This window comes from Morone saxatilis, unplaced genomic scaffold (genome assembly GCF_004916995.1).
Source record: "Morone saxatilis isolate NCDOM2014 unplaced genomic scaffold, NCSU_SB_2.0 Contig6, whole genome shotgun sequence".
In the NCBI taxonomy this organism is placed as follows: Eukaryota; Metazoa; Chordata; class Actinopteri; family Moronidae; genus Morone; species Morone saxatilis.
The window spans coordinates 12,242,038-12,262,467 of record NW_023340206.1 but is presented as its reverse complement, the minus strand read 5'-3'; the positions used below and the strand labels follow the sequence as shown (position 1 = coordinate 12,262,467).

At 42.6% G+C, this 20,430-nt stretch overlaps 1 protein-coding gene across 1 annotated transcript in view; it reads right to left on the bottom strand.

The window, feature by feature from the left end:
* acvr2ab (activin A receptor type 2Ab) overlaps positions 1–14,246 on the bottom strand; it is a 21,924-nt gene extending 7,678 nt beyond the window's left edge. Inside the window, exons 1-5 of the mRNA XM_035677927.1 lie at positions 13,567–14,246; positions 12,382–12,515; positions 10,355–10,509; positions 1,551–1,694; positions 1,267–1,410 (exon numbers count right to left, since the gene is read on the bottom strand). Coding sequence (XP_035533820.1) covers positions 1,267–1,410; positions 1,551–1,694; positions 10,355–10,509; positions 12,382–12,515; positions 13,567–13,583 — 594 coding nt within the window. The 5' untranslated portion in view covers positions 13,584–14,246. The remainder of the gene's footprint in view (positions 1–1,266; positions 1,411–1,550; positions 1,695–10,354; positions 10,510–12,381; positions 12,516–13,566) is intronic.
* Between the last annotated feature and the right edge of the window lie 6,184 nt (positions 14,247–20,430).

The window sequence follows — 20,430 nt, the reverse complement described above, 5'->3', positions numbered from 1 at the left end:
AAACAAACACAGTCAACAACACTGGCCAGGTGGGACTACTCTGGCTGTGTGTGTGTGTGTGTGTGTGTGTGTGTGTGTGTACCTGGGTTCCTTCAGTGTTTTTAATGCCGTGTTAACTGCTGTTAAATTACGAAAATGCAAGAGATCAATTAGACAGACACATCGACAGCTATTAATATCTATCCGCTGTCCAAGACCTGAAAAGATTTTAAAGTTTTGCTTGTATCCTTCAAAGCAAGCCCCTGCATGCTACGGATAGTAGAGCCGCTCAGATGCATCAAACATGGAGGCATAAATCAGCTGTCAAGGAGACGCTGAACTCTGTAATCACTGTTCCAGCTGTGTTACACAAGCTGAGGTTCAGTCCAAACTGACTTTGACACCTGCTCTCAAAATCTGGCCAGAAGGAAAAGCTTTTTGTAGGGTAAAGTTTAAGTTACACATCCTCTAAAGACTTTTGCTTCCAAAATAATTACAGCCAATGCTTGACAAGGCACTAAACAGTGCTTCTGATATTATTGGCAGTATGACCTTTTTGTAAAAACTCCTTTAAAAAAAGTCCTTGAATGTTATTTCTACGTCGAGAGCTTCTACAAATCAAGAGTAGCACTTGTAGAGCTGCTGCAGAGTTAAGTGGCTTACTAAGAATTGTATTGTTGGGTTGACGCCACACCCATAAGCTTTCATTTTTTTCCACCGTTATTCACGCAGGGAAGGTTTCTTAAATCACAGCAATTCAAATTCTTTGCCTGGCTGGGATATTCAAGCAAGTGAAGCGTAAGAGAACCACTCTCCACTTCGTCGGTAATGACCCTCAAAACACTCCGAGACTGGGTGAGTGAAGCACAACGGGGCCAACAGAGTCCAGCTTCTCTGGATAAACAAGGCTTATACGAGAAAAAAAACAGCGTGAAGTGTATTGTAATGATGGATCAACTCTTAAGGCACCGAACAGAATCAATACAATGTGGAGGTTTCAGTGCTGCAGCCCGTCCTGGAGCTTTTTAGATCTGTGTAAAGCAAGCATGAGACGACTAATACCACTATACAACTGTGCTTACATGGAGTTAAAGCTGAGAAACATATTTTGGACTTTTTTTGAACACTTTTCAGTTATTAGCTATAATTGCATTAGGTGAAGAGGATGCAGGAGGAATCTCAAACCTCCAGAAGACATAATCAACGTGAGAAAAGCCTTTAGTAGTGTTAAAATACGAAATAAATACATGATAAAGTTTGCTGGTATCTCCATCCCGGACAGCGTACCTTGTCGTGGTAGGCGGTGATGAGCCACAGCTCCAGGTCCAGGTTGTTGTTCCTCTTCTCCACGCCGATGAAGTGGAGGATGTTGTCGTGCTTCATGCCGCTCACGCTGTAGATCTCATACTCGTTCTGCCAAGACAGCTTGTCCTATACAAGAGCAGAGACCCAGTCAGTAAAACATAAGCACTACTTTATGTGTTTTGGAGCTCTCTCTGTCTTTATTTAACTAATTCACCTACACGCTTCATGAAAGTGGTCAGAAGTCAATAAAAGCTCCAGTATAATACCTGGATCGGGAAGATCTTCACGGCCACGTAATCGTTCAGCAGCTGGGCCTTCCACACACATCCAAAGCGCCCCCTGGCTTTCACCTCGATCAGCTGCAGCGGTTTGTGTCCCAAAGTGGGGGACGGGGGTGAGGGTCCGGGATCCTGTGGAAAAAAGAAAGAAAAAAAGAGAGAGACAGAGAGGACAGTGTTATTCTTTATTCTTTTTTTGTAGTGCATTAAAATAGCATTGGCTTACACTGAAGGTGACCGGGCTTTTGGCTCAGCAACAATGTGCCTGAGGAGCTTAGGCCAGCAGAACCACTATCATCTTCACATCTTAAATCACATCTTACAAATTACATTTATAGACTCGCTTTTATGTGATGATACTCTCCTATAATTCTTTTGCCAACATACTGTTTTTGGTTTCTTTCTTTATCTTTTTATGCTGTGGTGCCTCGTCGCTTTTTTTCTGTGACTTGCTTTCTTTATTTTTTACGGGTCTGTTGTTTGCTTTATTTGATTGTTAAAGCACTTTGGAAAGTCTGGTTTAGGACGTGCTGCATATTTAAGTTTAGTATTATTATTACTTTGAGATAGTGAGGACACAGCATACCAAGCAACACTTGGATTATTTCAATTTCAATTCCATTCAAACCCCTCAGGGCAGCATTTGCTTGGGTTTAGAGACGCAGGATTGTAACTGGAAGGTTGCCAGTTTGAATCCAATGAGTAGCCGAGGAAAAGTGGGTGGGGAAAGATCTGAAACCTTGATTACCACTAAGCAAGGCACATAAAGAACAGACGAGGCTTTGACGTGAATGAATATGACGCAGGGCGGATGAAAATGGTTCAGTGAAAACATTCAGGAGCCGTCGTGTCAAACCCTGGCAGGTCAAACCTCATGCGTGCGCTTGTGTGAGTTCATGCTAATCCCATATAAACAACAGTAAACGCAAGGAAGCCAAGTGTTCCACATCTAAAGTAGGTTAAACACAGCTGGTGATCGGGATTAAGCTGATCACTTTCACATGTGACCTGACAGAGAAGGACAGAGGGCGAGCGAGAATAGGACACAGAGAGAGAGGAGAAGGTTAAAAAAGCAGCATGCGATGGGGGAGTCACATTTCTAAAAGGATAAAAGGTAGAGGAGAAAGTCTAGCACATGACTGATGGCCTTTGATGAAACTAGATACGCTGCTGTAAAATCTCGACTTTACTTCCACGCCTCTGTGTCGCTGCTGTCAGTAAAAAGAAAAAGCTTTCCCCCTGCAACGCCGCCTATGTTCATGTTTTTACTTGAACCGAAGGCTTACAAGGTTCTTGATAAGCTGGAGCAAGTTTCAAGACCCTGAGGCCCACAGGATCCACACAGACACCGTGACAATATATCAAAAGCGCTTGTCAATCCCAGTCTGTTTTTTCCCAACTTCCCATAAAAGTCTGAGTTACGAGATTTGCTACCGATACGAGATGGAAGCAACACTCACACCAAAGAGCTCTCTTTGGTTGTGTACATTTCAGCACACACGCACGTTAGCGCTGCTTAATTTACTGTAGAGGTTTTGGCACCCGGCCGTTCTTCAAGACAAATATTGGTGATATCCAAGTCGTGAAAAATGAGCTAAAGCGGAGCTACAAGGCCAAGCCAAAAAGCATTTAACTGCATAAGTAGTAAAACAGGGAGAAGTGGCTTCAGCTTTTACCGCCTCTCCTGACAAGATCATTGTGGTCTACAGAAGCAAACTGTATATCATTTAGTAGCATTTATTGGTTTGATTTGTAACAATTGGAAATCTTATGCCAGGTCGTGAAAAAGAAGGTAGTATCGTTTCACTGAAAAGAGAAAAATGTCTTCAATGCAGAGAGATTTCACCGTTTTACGCTTATATTTGTGCAAATCTGTTTACACTTACATTTAAATCAATGAGTTTTTAATTATGTCTGCTTGAAAAAATATGAGAATATGAAACAAAAAGTAAAAGAATAAAGTAATTTAAAAGGGCAGGCAGTCAGTTCACTGCATAAATAATGTTAAAATGTTTGAGGATGCCCTGAAGATGAAACCTACCCCCTCTTCTACCACCACCATGAGGTTAACATGTTGGATAGATTGCCAGGACACTTGGTCTCCCACAGGATGGACTGTAATAACTTTGGCGATCGCCTGACTTTTCATGTGATGCCACCGTTCATGATAAAAACTGCAAAACTAATGACAGTTTGAATTTAGTGCTTATTAGCAAATGTTAGACTGCTAACACACTAATCTATGATGAACAGGGTATAAATTATACCTGCACTGCGAGATAAGTAAAGTACTGGAAGGCCTCACAGAGGTGCTAGCCTGGCTGTAGACTCTTAGCCTTGTTAATACCTAATAATAATTGTATTATGAAATGAAAAAAATGCCCTAATTGCTCCCCAGGGATGATACAGTTTCATCCAGTCTATTAGTGAGTGCAGGTTGTAATACTGCTCATTACTGTAGTAGCAGCTGCACCTCTCTGCCCATTTAACAACATTTTTCTTGCTGTTTTTGGTAGAAATACGGCACAGGGCGTCCTCGCCTTTCACTGGTGGGAACTGGTGTGTTTACTTAAAGCTTGTTCCCTCTAACACAGAGCTGTGAGGCAGACCTGCTGTCTCTACACATTGCTTTCACACCGAATGCCAGCCAAATGATGGGGAAAATTACCCACAATGGTGCTGAGGTTGGATTACAGAGTGGGCCCAAATGGTCCCCAGTTGGCACCTCGAAAAACATCTTCAAGAACACATTGTACAAACCAACATAACGAATCAATAGTTTCACAGAAATTCTTCTCTACATCTGTTTTAAAATGTTGTTTCGCATATATACGAGAATGTACTGTTGAATTAAAAACTTACTGGTGCCTTGAATATCACGTTTCAACTACCGTTTAGGTAGTTAACCATCGACACAGCAAACAAGTTAGCGCAGGACTCTTCTTTCTTTGTGTCTGCATTGTTTCTGGAAACTCTTGTCTGTCTTCCGGTCTTTTTGGCCTGACGAGGCGGCCCAGCCCGGCCCGGCCTCCCTCGGGAGTCACCGGATCCCTTGTCCGATCACAGGGCGCCATGGCCTCAAACGGGGGCGCATTACACTTAGTCAGCAGACCACAGGAAACAGGAAAACAGAATCTGCTGCTTCACGCCGTTCTTCCCAACCCTCAACCATCTCCCATTGCCTAATCGGGTTACACCTTCATCTGTTACATCAGAATAAGTCCTTTAGGTCTGGTTTGTCCGGGGTTTAGGTGAACGCAAGTGTACGTAGATATAACAGAATAATTGTTGACATTACCTTTGACAAACCTTTGGGTTTTATCAAGTAAACTACAAACTCTTCTTTACATAGGGATTTTCAGTGATGTCTGCAGCTACACTTCCACCCAATGTGATAAATTTTGAGCCAAAGTACATTTGCAAAGGCTTACGCTCCTCTTGTACTTAAGTAATTCACACTCGGACTTGAAAAATGTTCTAGGTAAGAGGCAATTCTCCTACTTATGCAAAATGTATCTGCACTCCTCCTCAGTCTGCTTTTCAGATGAAAAGACCTTCCGCTCGGTCTCTCTGCTCTCTGAGCCAAAAGTCTCGCAGATACCATTCTGAAAACTGGGTCATGTCACACACAATGTGTTACATAAACATTACAGGTGGACATTCATAAGAAAAATGTTTAAAAAAATAAAAATAAAAAAAGGGGGGGTTGCATTCATGTTGGCTAGTTTCCACCATGCACAATACATTTTCAGCAGGGAGCAAAAATCCATCCATGCAATTAACCCAGGCAGAACAAAAAAAAACAACCAAAAAATGTCGAAAATAACAGAGAGAAAAACAAAATGGTGGTCTGGGATTGAGGTGGAGAATTCATACCAAGCTCTGAACCCAAAAAGGGGGAAGAACTAATAGAGTTTCAACTTCAATTGAACTGCTCTTACCTCCACCATAATGTGAAAGGCGTGCTTGTTGAAAAGGAACATAAGAAGCAAACAGAGAAATTATTTTTTGTCAGTTAGTGGATGAAATAGAGGCAGATAAAAAGGTAGGAGACGATTGTTTGTCCCCGAGAAACCTTTTGGTCCCCCTTTGTGCTCCAGACCAAGGCTTCGAGAGGTATAGTTCTGTGGTGTAATCCCACATGGATCAGAGAAGGTGTTAATAAGCATGGCACAAAAGCGAAGATGGTACAATCTTAGGAACTTAAACGACTCCCTTGAGGAGAGCAACTTAAAATAGATTGAACGCTCTGTTAAAAGGCACCCAAAAAAAATGCTCATAGATCACAGTGAAACAAAACAAAAACAGAAAAACAAGGTTCAGAGCGACAGCACCGCGATGATAGATGCATGAAACTGTTCCAACGTACCCACAGACGACAGAAATGGGTTGAGAAAGTGAATCGAAGAAGTTCAGACTGCACCAAATCAACAATTTAGCTTTTTTTGGGTAACACTAACAAAACATAAAATTTTGGTAGCTAAAGAAAGCAAATTACTCAAAGACTGAAAGCAGCTCTGGATGTAACAACCAACCCCAAACCCCTCTATCAACCTGCTCACAGTTCGCTCTATAATGCGTAATTTCATCGGCATCTCACACATGTGCACAACATCTGCAGTTGTTCAAAAACATGTGCCAAAATCATTTTGGAGCGATCAAAGTGTTGCTTGGTTTTGGGGGCTTTTTCCGGATATCCACTGGCACTTTAGGAGTTCTTTGGAAAGCTGCACCCAGACAAATAAGAAGTAAGTAGCTCCATAATAAAGCAATTGATGAGATTTTGGTCAGAATCAATCTGTGAGATGGACAGAGATAAGAAAATAGGGTCCAGGTCGAAAAATGGCCAGACTTATGTTTAAGTGCTCCAGGCCTCTCTGTGTGAAAGCTGTGGGTCTGTGTACTCAGACAGAATCAATTCCAGTTTGCCTCCACTTCTCACTGTGGTGTGAATAATGGAGGGTTGGTGGCAAACCTGCAGTCACTGATGGGCCACGATTAGAAAATAACGACAGTGTGCAATAAAGTTGCTTTGCTACATATAATTTTCTACGTGTCGCACTGGATTTAATCTTTTTAAAAAGGTTGAGTGTGTACAGTAACTCTGTGCAAGAAAATGAAAAATATTTTGATGTGATAAACCCGGCTTTATGAACTCAGTGTAAAGGTGACAACTATATGTGAAAGTACAGCAGGAGCTCTTTACACAACGTTGGTTTTTCTCCAAAAAAAAAAAGAACAGAGCCGTGATAATGAGTCCATTAATGATCATTAAGTGAGAACAATTACTTTTGCATCCTGAAGACTGCATGTGTCATTACCTTGCGAAGAAAATAATGACAGCAACTTGATGTATTTGTTTCATTTAATGACTATAAACTCCTAAAAAATGAAGAAAGCCAAACAGCAGGACAACTTTTGCGCTGTTGGTCTAAATCTGTTTTTTCAGTTTGTAATTATGTACTCATTCATCTTTAGTTGGTTGAATTTCACAATCCAGTCCTTTAGCTTCTGGTCCCGATTGCACAACGTGAAAACAGAGTATTAGGAAGTTCAAGGCTCAGATCCATAGTGTCCTGAAAACATCAACAAACTAACTAAAAATAGAAGCTAAAGGAAATCAGAAATCAGCACTGTGCATATGTTACGTCTTTGTCTCTGGCTCTGTTCAGACTGCAGCTGCCTGTTTATGGTATAATCACATTCCTGCTCCTTTTAATTAGAGATTTAAATTAAATGATCTCTGCCCATTTTAAAAGACGCAGCGTTGCAAATTGGCACATTGATGTTAAGGAGAAGGGAAAAAAACAAAAAAACATGATGTATTACCACCAACACCTATCATGAACAGCTGTAATGACTCCCCGTCCGCACTGGATGCTTTAAAATCTGACTAGCAACAGTTGTGGGCAATATGTTACTGTCACATTAAAAATACATGACTTAATCCAATGCATTAGGCTCTGACGAATGTACAGAAACAAACATAATAAAGCATATATGGTCCATAAGTCCAGTCCACTAACTTGTAAATCTAAAAATATCTTGTTTTTGATGTTTCACTGAGTCGCTGAAAGCAGATATTAAGTTCTTCATGCAACAGATGTCAAAACATCTCAAAAAATATAGAGAAATTACAAAAGTTTTATCTGAAAAGGGTTTTTAGAGGCATTAATGAAGAGAATTGCAAAAGACGTTTTCACAGAGAGCGACTTAAAAGGACCAGTGTGTAGGATTTAGTGACACTGAACACCGCTCGCGTCTGTATCTGACGACCTGGGAATGAGAACGAGCTGTGAGGCGTGTAGGAGAAATGATGGTGAAACTTACTGTAGAAACATGGCGGTTGAACATTAAAGGCAGCCTGCGGCATCTGTAGATAAAAACGTCTCATTCTAAAGGCAACGAAAACTCAACGATTCCTACATCCAGGTGATCTGTTACACACTGGACCTTTAAAGTTAAAGTTTGGGATTACATTCTGATGCTTCATGCCATAAATCAGTATTATACTAGCAGTAAGATGTCTTATTGACCAGAAAAAGCCCCGAAATGCATTCTTCTCCACATGGGAGGCATCAGGCACATGTTTGCGTGGCCTTATTCGGTAACCTGTGGTGGAAGGGACGGGGGTTGCGGTGTGTTTCTTACTCTCAACAGTGCCAAGAATTCCTAGAAGCAGTCCTCGATGACTTGAGTCAAGCGAACTGTTTGTCGGAGTAACCTCTGCTTTTTATTTATTTTTTCTAAATGCCGCCCCACGGTGCGACACAAAAACACATTCTTCAACATCCACAACCACAAAAAGAGAAGACAGAAATAATCTCCTCCTGCTGAATATCTTTGTCCATCTTCTATATTGAAAAACCCGGTTTAAATCGATTACAAAACAAGCCAGAACAATTCTGTGTGATTGCATCTGTGTTTCGTTTCAGCCTCTTTCGAGCAGCAGCCGAGCGGGTTTTACCGCATCACCTCCTTCCAGAAGAGCATACGAGACGACTTTTAGATGCATCGCTGTACGAGTGACCTCCTTTCCTGCTCCCGTCCTTGCACACCTCCTCATTCATACACTACTTGTGCACACACATGATTATCCACATCCAGCATGACTTCATTTGTTCCACACCGGCTATTTTATTACATTATCCTCCCCTTGCGATTTTATGAATATTTTAGCTGTTTGTTTTTTTCCCCCCACTATGGCATCATTAGTTATCTGATCCACTCTTCGTTGGTCATGATCTTCTTTTGTTTTATGTTGTTTATTTATTCATTTATATGTTTCCAGGTAAGATGTTTCATAAGACTCTCACAGTGTTGTTTTTCCATGCCACATTAGCATCTGTCTCCTGACTGTATCGTGTCACTGTCTTTTTATCTCTTCCCTGCAATGCTTTAGCACTGTGCAAATACAATAACTAAGTTGAGAGAATAGCATGTCTCTCTTCACTCCCTCCTCCGCACTCCCCACCCACCCACCACCACCATCATCCTCTGAGGCAGAGCTGCGAGCGTCTCTGTGTTTAGTTTTGTTTGCCTATATAAAGCCTCATCAATAATGCAGAGGCCCCTGACTCCTCTTCCATACGGTGGAAGCGCTGCATGGGTTTTCTTTTCCCCCTGCTGCCAAGCAGCAGAGAATATATCTCTGCTGCCGTCGGGTTAAAACCGCCTCAGAATCATACAAAACTAAATTAATCAGGAACCTGGAAAAAAAGTCTTTCTTTCAGTCCTACAAGAAAGGGGATTTGGGAAATGTTTAAAAGGTTTACAAAGGTGATGAAACCAGCTGAAACCGACGGATTCAAGTGGAGACATGAATATGAATAAAAGTGTAGATGGTAGGTTGTTCCAACTAAGCAGTAATGGAAAAAACATGTCAGAATAGGAAAAGAAGAAATCATTCTGTCAATAAATGAGGAGTAATGAGAGGTGAACAAGAACACATCCAAATTTTGGGTGAAATCGTTATTTTGCCAACAATTATTTTAACGTGAACACTTGACATTTAAAGGTTTGAGCACTTTTCTGTGATTAAATGTCTATCAGGCACAGCATTAACCATCCCAATTACAGTAATCTCCAGACAGTCAGTCAGTTCACCGTCAGTTTGCTGCATTAAAAGCAAGTCTGAGAAATGTTTCCTTTAAAAAAAGTGCCATGGAAAAAGAAATAGACAGAACCAGGGCTCATCTTATCCTTCTACATGACTTTGAAAGAAGAAACTGAAAAAGCAATTATCCAAACATAAACTCTGCGCACAGTGTGTCTGTTCTGGTTGACCATAGCTCTGTCCCTGTGCTGCACGGGGCAGGAAAGGCCAAGGCTGTTTCAGCCCACCGAGAAACTAGATCAGCAGTGAAGTTGAAGGTTGGTTAAATAGAGAAGGAAGAGCACAGCGGTTTTACTGTATCGTACCTCAAACAGGACGTCTTCGTTTCACAGCAACAACTAGTGAGATCGACTCGTGTAGGAAAAAAACAACTCATGAAATAAATACTTGAGATTTTATGAACTATCTTGGTTATTTGTAAGTTAATTCCCAAGCGACAGTAAGGAAATAATTTGCCAAACAGAAACGTATGCGTTTTACATTTCCCCTTTGTTGGCAATTAACAGATGAAGTGGGACTCAAAGGCTGAACAGACAAAAAAAGAAACTCTAACTGCAACTTCGAAGAAAGAGGACACCACGGCCTCGGCCACACTGTTTGATTGACAGGTGACCTCTGGAAATGCTCTGCCGACAGACAGAAAAAGTTTTCATTTTCTCATTCTTATTAGACTTACATGTGTGGGGACGAGGGCAGCCGGGTAGGCCAGTTTGTGATGTCTCCACATCCAGAAAGAGAAGAGGACGACGGCAGCCAGGCCTATGATGGGAACCAGGGAGTAAAGCAGAGTGCTGAAGAGCTGGGGCTTCTGGGAAAATGGGTTGGAGGTGGCTGTAGGGGAGAGAAAGAGAGGACAGTGGAAGAAAGAATAAAAATTAACAAGGTGTACTTGTAAAAGGCTTGTTTTGTCTTCATAGAAACAAAAATAAAGTGGGTAAGTAAATAAAAAATGAGGGAACATTGTGAAAACAGAAAGGGAAAATTAAGAAAGAAGATGACCGATTGGCCTGACATTGTGCTACATCATCTCCAAGTGAAGCACTAACCCTGCTTACAGCTTCCTGCCACTGTGCTTAGGGATCACACACACACACACACAAACAAATGCAGCTGGATTAGCAAATCCATCTCGTGACATAACGTAATCTGCCTGCCAAAAATAACGGAGCTCTGAACTGTGTCCGACCCCTGCGAGAGTCGCTGGGTGACGCCTGCTGGCTCAGCCTGTCCTCCCATCACAAGGTGTGAGAGTGTGATTCGGCAGCGCTGTCAAAAGCGCCGACGCTCGGACGCCGACCGCCGCTGCTGTCCTCGGGGCGGGGGTTAGGGGTGAAAAGGAGGGGAGGCAAAGGGAAGAACGGGCAGGGGCCGATGGGGTTGCACCAGCTGCATCCTGGGACTCTCCGGGTGTTTGTCAAAGAGATTCGGGAAAGTTTTTCTACGCAGGGTGTCCGCAGGTTTCAGAGAGTCCGATTAAAAGAGGAATACGAAGAGACTTAGCTGTGAAGTGATGACAGCTAAGGACACCAAATTTTTTACACAAGCTGTTATGTGAAGGTCAAAGCAGTGACATACTTTCAAGTAGTCTATATACCTGAAAATAGAGTCTGTGGTAAATAACTCCTTTGTTAATTGTCTCTGTTCTTAGCTTATCTTCTCAGTATATGTATGGTTGAACACAACATTTGGTACAGTACTGAGGGAGAGAGCTGCAGCTGAGATATATTTACAAAATAACAAAAGGAGGCTATAAAACAACAAACCCTCGTCTGACCTCGTCTCAAGGAAATGTCTCCTTTTAAACGTGTCCTCCAATGTTTGTTTGGTGCAGGTTTTCCCTGATTTATCTGAATGAACTGTATTGTGCTGAGCGTTTATTGTCGTAGTCTGTGCATCTTTTGTGTGGATTACAGAAATAAACTATTTTTACTGGCTGTCAGCTTGCGGGGTGTGTGGCTCTCCACCGCTGCCTGTCTCTCCTCCGAGCAACGTGCACGCAAGCTTCGAGACTAAAAAACAACTGTATGACAACTGACGTAAAACAAAAGACGGTACATCCCTACCTGGAACAATTCCTCACATCCCCTGAGATTTTAGAAGGAGACTTCTCTTTAAGTGAGACTTGGTTAGACACACATCGGAGAGAAAATGTTGTCAGATTCTTACAATAAAAGTTGGTTAGTGGCAAAAGCAGCAGCCGCATTTAAAACCTTTTGTGCCCATTTAACAACATATTTATACATATATATATATATTATCTTAAAAATTATCTAATGAGAAGGTCAGTTTAAATGGCAACATTTAGTTTATCTTGACAAGGTGAGAACATTTCAGCTCTGGCTGCACTAAATAAAGAACATGTCTGTTCATGTCTTTTGTTACCTTTAATATCGCTGCTCAAACCCTTAAAATATTTCTGAAGACATAAACACCTGGAAGCTCAGTAGCTGGCAAATCTCCAGAGAACAAGTACTTTTACATCACACACTTTGTGGAGGACTAGCTCTTCAAAGTAAAAGCCTTGATGTTGTCAGTGTTTCGGGATAGAAAAAGAGTTACATCTAACTTTAGAAATAAGTACTTCCCGTCCCTGCCTGTGAGTGTTTCAGTACAGAACTTCTGGTTCACCTGTAATTGTGGTTTTAACCAAAGAATCAACTCTAGGTGTGACTGTCATTCATTTAGCTGTGTGTGTGTACATACTGTAGGCGGTTGAATGGTGCGGGTCGGTCTGTGGGGGCGCTTCGGGGGCGTACAGGAACCTCTCATTGCACATGTTGCCTTCACAGCAGCAGAAGAAAACGTCGGGACTCTCCTTCTTCTCCACACACTCATTACTGCAGAGGACATGGAAGTGGGAGTTAGAAACGAGAAACACACACTCAACATAAATTTCTCCCCTTTCCTCTCTGCACACCGCAAAGGGAGTGTGGGAGCAATTTTATTTTTTAAGTGCGAGTGAGTGCACAGACGAACGCACGAAAACATAATCTGCATCATCGCACGCTGTTTTCTAAAAAGCATAAACACACTTTGGACCATATACACACACACACACACACACACACACACACACTCATCTCATCCCTCTCCGAAGATGTGAAAGAAAAAACCATTTATAAAATAACTCCCACACACGCCAATACACTCACATGCAAAACAAACACACATGTACACTAACAATCACACACACTCTCTCTCTTTCACACTCACACAGTCATCAGATAAAAGCCAAAGGAAGTGGCGGCCGCCCTCGACTTGCTCTGGCCTCTCCAGGGAGGCGAGGCGGCGCCGTCTGAGCAGAGGTACGCAAACTGTGCGGGCAGCAGAATCTTAACAACTTTATCGTTCGAGAATCAAAAGGAAAACACAAGCAGAAGCTGCTCGAACCAGCATGCCAGGTTAATGTTCCAGCAAGGAAGGAACTATGATAACACCACCTATTAATATCTGTTCACTGGTTTTAGGTTTGGATAGTGGATATTCACAAAGTAAATATAACGTCCTTGGTAATTAAAAATGCAGCTTTGTGGAATCATTTAGTTGGGGAAGTGCACAGAGGGGCAAAAACTCGAGCCTCTCTCATTATCTGCTCTTCAGTCAGGAATGAATGGGCAGCTTTTAAGCAAGGACTTCAATCATCTTCAGTTGTCCTCGAGGACTTTATGAATTCATTGGTATTGGTGCTGCCTTTAAAATCCCAAATAACAGATCCAGGACCATGATTCAGTTCAACTGAAGTTCATTTTCTACCTAAAGTGTTTTGAAATGACAACGAAACTCCTGTGAAATCAAGATTTGATGTTTTCCCGATACCAAAACAACAAAACAGGTATTTCTGACTGAAAACAGGCGAGGAAGGTTTCAAACTAAGATGTGGCTGCGTACCTGTCGTAGCAGTTCATGTCATCCAGCCAGCAGCCCTGCTTGACGACCTCCACGGTACCAGAGACGTTCTTCCACGTGGCGAAGCAGTGCCTTCGCTTGTCTTTATCGCCATAGCAGGGCTCGATGCCGCTGTGGTTGGTGCGCTCCTTCTCCCAGCTCGAGTTGTAGTAGGCGCACTCCTGTGTCTCCGAGCGTCCCAGGATGGCACCTGAAGAGGACGGAGAGGACGTTCGTTAGTTTTTAGCAGAAGGAGTGTGATTGGTAAGACAGTTTCCATGCATTGTTGGCTTTTCCTGGAGGAGAAAAGGGTTAAAAAACGTACTCTATCTGTTTTTGAATTTGGAGATTTACAAGCCACTGTGGCTGGGAGATAAAGTTATTTTCCTTGAGTGTCACTGACAAAGAATATAATCTAGTTTTGTATCAATAGCTCCTGGAAGGACATGTCTTTACAGCCTCAAAGTATGAGATATAGTGTAGCCGTAAAACATTTAGTAATAATAAAATACACTTCTGTGGTACTTTTTTTTTAAAGTGCTCTAGAGTCAATACAGCAATGAAACATAAAAGCTTTTCTAAGATGAACAATAAAAACCAGCCAGGCACGACTGAGAAAATAAAGTTATCGAACAACTCACAAACCAAACTCCTGTTCACAAACGCAACTGAAACGAGTCAATCGACTTCCCTCCCCCGCCAAAATAAAGGAGACTCTGATTTCCTGCAGATGAAGGCAGGCAGCAGCTTTTTGCAAACCGATATCCAGGGGAAAACACTGCACGACAGCTTGTCAGTTTAGCGTTGCTGCTGCCGCCTCTCATCACCTGTCAGGGAGTTAGTCCAGTTTAGACTGCTGACGAGACTGAAGACAGTCGACCTCCGTTTGCTTGCTTCCTGGCGGTTCGGACACACAGGAAACCGGTCCGATGAATAATTCTGTAGGTGTAATAAGTAGGTTCTGGTGTCAGTGCTTTGTCTTTTTCTGATTTCTGTCAGCGTATTTCTCTCTATTGTGTGAAAAACAGATCCTCATTCCCTGGAAAAGGACTGTGCGTGGCAGCGAGTGTGTGTGTCAAATGGTTATGAACTTCCTCAGGCAGCTGATTCAAGTCAAAGAAGTTTGCAGTCACGCACTGTTCTCAGCGCCTGCCGCTCTAATCATGCAAGCTGTCTTTGCTCCATTAGGTATACATGGAAGTGGTATGAAATGCCTTTTTCTTTGCCCATCACATTCGTCTTGCTGTGTTAAACTGGGTTTGGTGATGGAGTTAGAAGCTGGATTTTGGATTTTGTGCGATTACTGAGCATCTATTTAGGGCCTGTCAGATAAAAACATTTGAAGAAACCCTCCTGGGCCGACGTAGAAGCTTATTGTTTACTTAAAAACGTAAAAAATGTTCCAGCCAACAACGATTTGCACTCTTGACCTTACCGGCTTTTATTTATTATTGCTTTTAAAGTCTCAAAAGTGCTACACAATTTAACAAAACAGTGCTAGATAAATAAAGATAATGCCCCAATTTATGTGATCATTATTCAAGTGTCCTATTCACTACGATCGCGTCTAAAGTAGCTTCCAAAAAGTCGAGCTTAGCTTATGTAATGGAGGTTACCTTTTGGGAGATCATGTAATTTTCAATAAAATGCCTGCTTAAGTAAAGCCATTTAGTGCCAGCCCGGGCCCTGAAAGCGCAGCAGGTCTCTTTTCAACGACATTAACAGCTGCAGATGGAAGAGCGAGGAGAGTGGCTACTTCACTGGCAGACGAGGTCACTCTGCCTCTTAGCAACACTGACGGCATTTTCTCTCTCGTCAAATCCATTTCCCATAAAGCCCCCAAACTATTTCACAGCAACAGGTGCAACTGTGGGGCTGCTGCCTGTGTGAACAAGAGCAAATGGCAAAAGCAACAAAAAGGGAGAGAGGGAGAGAGAGAATAGTCGAATAGGCGGGAAGCAAGCCATGTTAAAAAAGCATAAATAACTGTTGCACACATATTTACAAAGAAACATGCGAGTATATGTGGACCAAACTGCATGTAGACATTAAAAACATGCACGTAAACATAAATATACCACCACAGGGGAAATTACATCATTGGTCTTAATTCCTCTTCCTCCTACAGACTTTCTGAAAACGCTTTTATGTAGATAAATCTCTTTCTCAGCTTGTTTTTAATTGTACATTATGTTTGCTCAAATAAAATACACACTTGACTCCACTGACTGCACGCTAATTAAAGTAAACAAGAGTGTGAAGGCAAAGCTCGTGAGTTCAAAATCGCGGCTTGAGCTGGCAAAAATCGAGCCACGGAAAAATGACTATATTTCAAACGAATCAAAAACCCTGAAGGAATTAAATGCAAACAATATGTAGTGTATTGAACTCAAGAGGATTTAGATAACCGGATGCTTTACCGCGATGTATAACTTTAACTAAATGTTTAACTTTATTAACTTTATAACCTTTCACAGGCTGAATGTGACACGTTTACATTATATCAATATTAATGTATAATATCTATGTGTATACATGTATATCTGTTCAGTCATATTATATATACATATTATTATTATATACATATTATTATAGTATAATATACTGTTATTAACAATAACACTACCGTGTCACCATTATCTTGCAACTACAACTCTTTGTACCTTCCTATTTATCTTTTTTTATTTATTTTCTAAGTATTTTATTCTATTGTATTTTAATGTATCTATCCATCTATCCATCCATCTCTCTCTCTCTCTCTCTCTCTGTCTCTCTCTCTCTGTGTATCTCTCTCCCTCCTGTGTCTCTGGTCTCTCCTGTCTTCCTCTCTCTTGTCCTCTCTCTCTGTCTCCTCTGTCTCTGCTCTGTCTCTTCTGTGTCCTATCTCTCTCTGGTGTATCTCGTCGTTCTCTCTCTCTCGTCTCTCTCTGTGTCATCTCTCTCTGTGTTATCTCTCTCCGTTCTTCGTTCTCTATGTTCCATATCCCTCCTGGGATCTCTCCCTCCTTCCTCGTCGGCTCTGTGTCTATCTCTCTCTGCTGTAGCTCGTCTCCCTCTCCTCTCCTCTGTGTCTATCTCTCTCCCTGTGTATTCTCTCTCTCCTAGCTCTTCAATCTCCACTCCCCATCCCAGGCCCCTTGTGCAGCTGAAGTGTCCATCATGTGGCGGCTGCCTCTTAAGTCTTCCTGGACCGAATGCAAACGCTGTTCCCTCACTGCGTCCCCCTCCGTCACTTTGCGTCCCCGCGTCCACTGCGTCCCTCAGCTGCGTCCCCGGCTCACTCGCCCCGTCACCGGCGTTCCCTCAACTGGTTCCCCTCATGCGCGTCTCACTGCGCGTTCCCGTTCCCCTCACTGCGTCCCCTCACTGGCCCTCGTGGGAGCTGAAGGCGATAATTAAGGAGAAGGTATGCGGAGGTAAAGCGGAAGGTTTGCTCATTAGCCACTTCTGGTGTAACAGCATTAGCCACGGCAGCGCTGATCCCAAAGGAATAAGCATCGAGGTGCTTGGCATTCACATTTCCATTTTTCCTCCGAGTGATTTACAATGAACGCAGCAGCAGGATAAGCCCGAGCTCCACGTATCGACTGCATTACATGCAACTCATGATAACGAGTGGCCAGGAGACAGAAAGCGAGGGAAACAAGCACAAGCATTGTATTTGTGTTGCTGATGAAGCTGGACAAAAAACGAGCCATAAATACGAGATCATCTCGATTTTTCTGAGACTACTGACTTTTTAGGAGACTTTAGTTCACTGAAGTTCACAATGAGGCTGCAACTAACGTTTTATTTTTAATAATTCATGTGCAGATTATTCTCAGTTTTGTCTATAATGCGTCAGAATATAATTTCCCACAGTCCAAACAGTTCGAAACCCAAAGGTACTTTGGAAAAATGACCAAAAAAGATTAAATTATAAGAAAAATTCCGATAAATATTCGTTAATTGAGTAACTGACTAACTGTTGCAGCTCTAGTTACTAACATATGCGTAGTTTGATCCCCTCGCTGACAGGAAAGATGAGCTGCTTTCTCATTTATGATACCCACAGTCCCTTGAGCAAAGCACTGAATAAAGCAGTTAATATCAAGTTCTGCAGAGCCTCCATCAAATACAAAGGCTTACAGACAGACAAGACAAACTCAGCCGCATGTAAATTGACATTAAACTGATGTATTTCTAAATATGGCAGCGCTTAAGTTTAAAAAAAGCAAGACAAAAAGCCTGTCAGGTTTTTTTTTTCTTCAGCCAAAGGCAAGCTGCAACACCTCAACAGCTCCACTCAAACATTTCACTGTGTGAGAAAAAAAGCTGCAAGCCGTCTGAACCGCAAATATAATGCTCCGTTGTAAATACAGCCATTGGGAGCTCAAATCAATCACTTCTCTGAAATGAGGTGACAGTGCGGGACGGCTGCCTATAGCTCGGTGTGCCAAAGGTGTTAGCTGGCAGTATGGCGGATGTGAAGGAGGTAGAGAAGAGAAATCAATCTTCTGACTAAGTCGCAGCTCAGAGTTCACTAAAGCGGATAATGTCACCGAGTCCCGAGCCTACACGAGCGATTGTGCAAGGACATACAATAGGGCTTCCACCCACGAGCACACAACCAGGCAATAAAGAGAGGAGTCTCTTTGTGTCGGGGAGATATTTCACGCAGGGAAATGTCAAACGCGAGCGGCACAGGCTCACTTTGTTTACCGTAATGAGGATTGTCGAAGAGAAAGAGTGAGAACTAAATGCAGCACCCGGCAACGCAATCAGTTGATAGGAGGTCGTTTTCTTGGCGATGAGGCGAGTTAACGTATATTTAATTTATTACTCACTAAAGGAGTGTCTAATAAAAGAATGACACAAAGCAAATCAACAAAAATGAGTGAAAATAAAGGTCTAAAAGCGGCGCTGTGCTGGGAAAAGTCAGCTCCCATGGGGGCGAGTGAGCAAAGAAAAACATCAATTTTATTTTTCCAGTCAATGCAGCCCTGTGTTACTGTGAGGCCACTTCTCAGAACAATAGACCAGAGAGGTTTTATGACATTTAATCGCCCGCCTCCCTCAAAAGGAAAGCTTCGTCTGTCCACCAAAGTCTCCCAATGCAAGCACAATCAGTCCAATCACCGCGACACCCTTACAGAACGAATGTTTATCCTCCTCCACGGTTTCCTTTCTTCTGGTGAAAAGTAATGACCACGTAGTATTTTACAGAGGCTCCGTTCTCTCTTCTAGTCATAAAGAGATTTATCAAGGTTAACCGCGACCTACTTTAGCTGCGGACATTTCAGCAATGCCTCCCCCTGCACGACGTCTAAACACCCGACCCACTTCTCAATCCACTGGGGCTTTTTTTTTTTTTTTTGAAAAACTGCTTCTCACCCCTCGCTGGCTGCCTGGTGGCTCTGAAAATTCACTCTGACATTTTAATTTTTTACATTTTGGTGCATTTAGCAGACTCTTTTTCCGCCGCGATGAAGCTCCCAGTTCCCGGCACACTTAGAAGAAACACTGTAACACTGCGAGATACTCCTGCAACCACAGACTGGTCAGATCAGGCAGGGTTTTTTTTGACAATCTGACTGGTAACAAGGGCTGTGAGTGTACTAGAGTGTAATACGAAGATGAAAAAGATTTTTAACTTGGCAGGGATGCTGTTGCTGGAGGAAATGACTGATTATCCGCACCCGGCTCTGAAAATTCAATCTTTCGTGCGGCCGCTGAAAGGTCACGTAAGGTAGAGGCAATTCAGAGAGCCTGAACACCTGAACTGAGTTACAGAGGAGGCCCTGACACACAGAGCAGGACGCAGAGGTCCACACTCTCCCTCTTTGATGGTGAGATCCACTGTGATGGAGCTGAAGGCTGACAAATGCCTACCTGGCTGCTGGCCCTCACCTGACTTCACCTGAAGCTTCTTTAGGACACCTGAGAGCAAACTCACAGCAATGACGAATAATTAAGTTAATCGTAAGGAAACAAGCCTACAGGTATCCGCTATTGAGTTACATTCATATTGAAAGAACGAGCTGGCATAAAGAAGTTATTAAAGTTACAAAAATAGGAAGTTTTGAGGCCAAATTGTCAGTGAGAAGTTTGGTTTAAAGTAACATATCAGTTAGTTTAAAGGCTTATTAAATCTCAACAAGTTCAGCTGCTGTTAATACAGCAATAAGTCCCTCAAAACTGAAAATGTTCCTGCTTACAGAGGACTTCAAAATCCCAAGACACAAAGTTCGGGTTTCGGAAGTCTGCTGTATTATTGGTTGTTTCTACAATTTCTCTCCAACTCTCTCTGCAGTTGTGAAACGTGACCATAGCCTGAGCTGTTTCCTACCGAAAATACAATCCAGACTTTTTAAAAGAGGAAACAGAAATCGCACAGGAGAGCTGCAGCGCATCCTGTGGATTGCCACATGTCTCTTTATTAGCAAAGTGAGGGCTACAAGGTGGGATCCCCCCCCTGATCCGCAGCCAGGCCGTGGAGGTGCATGCTGGGTGGGAAATGACCACCAACAACCTGCCAAATGTTTTTCGACAAACTCGCTTTGGCAGGTAGCCAGGAAACACCCGGAGGGGTTGGGGGGGTTTAGTTCTCTCTGCTCCAAAACTAAAGCTGGCTGCTGTAACAGATAAAGTGTCTGATTAATTTAGGAACTGCAAAACAACAACATGATTTTATAATACAGCCGTTAAGCTCCAAAAAGATAAAGTAAAAAAAGAGAGAAAAGTGGAACAGGTGAGTTGTGTGTGACACTCGACTTACGCATGTTTCTGCCTGACAACAGCTGAAGAATACAGGTACTAATATCCACTTTCCTCACTGCAGCCGGTCACAGGGACAGGCTGTGCTGCACTCTGCTCTGGAGCCTCGTA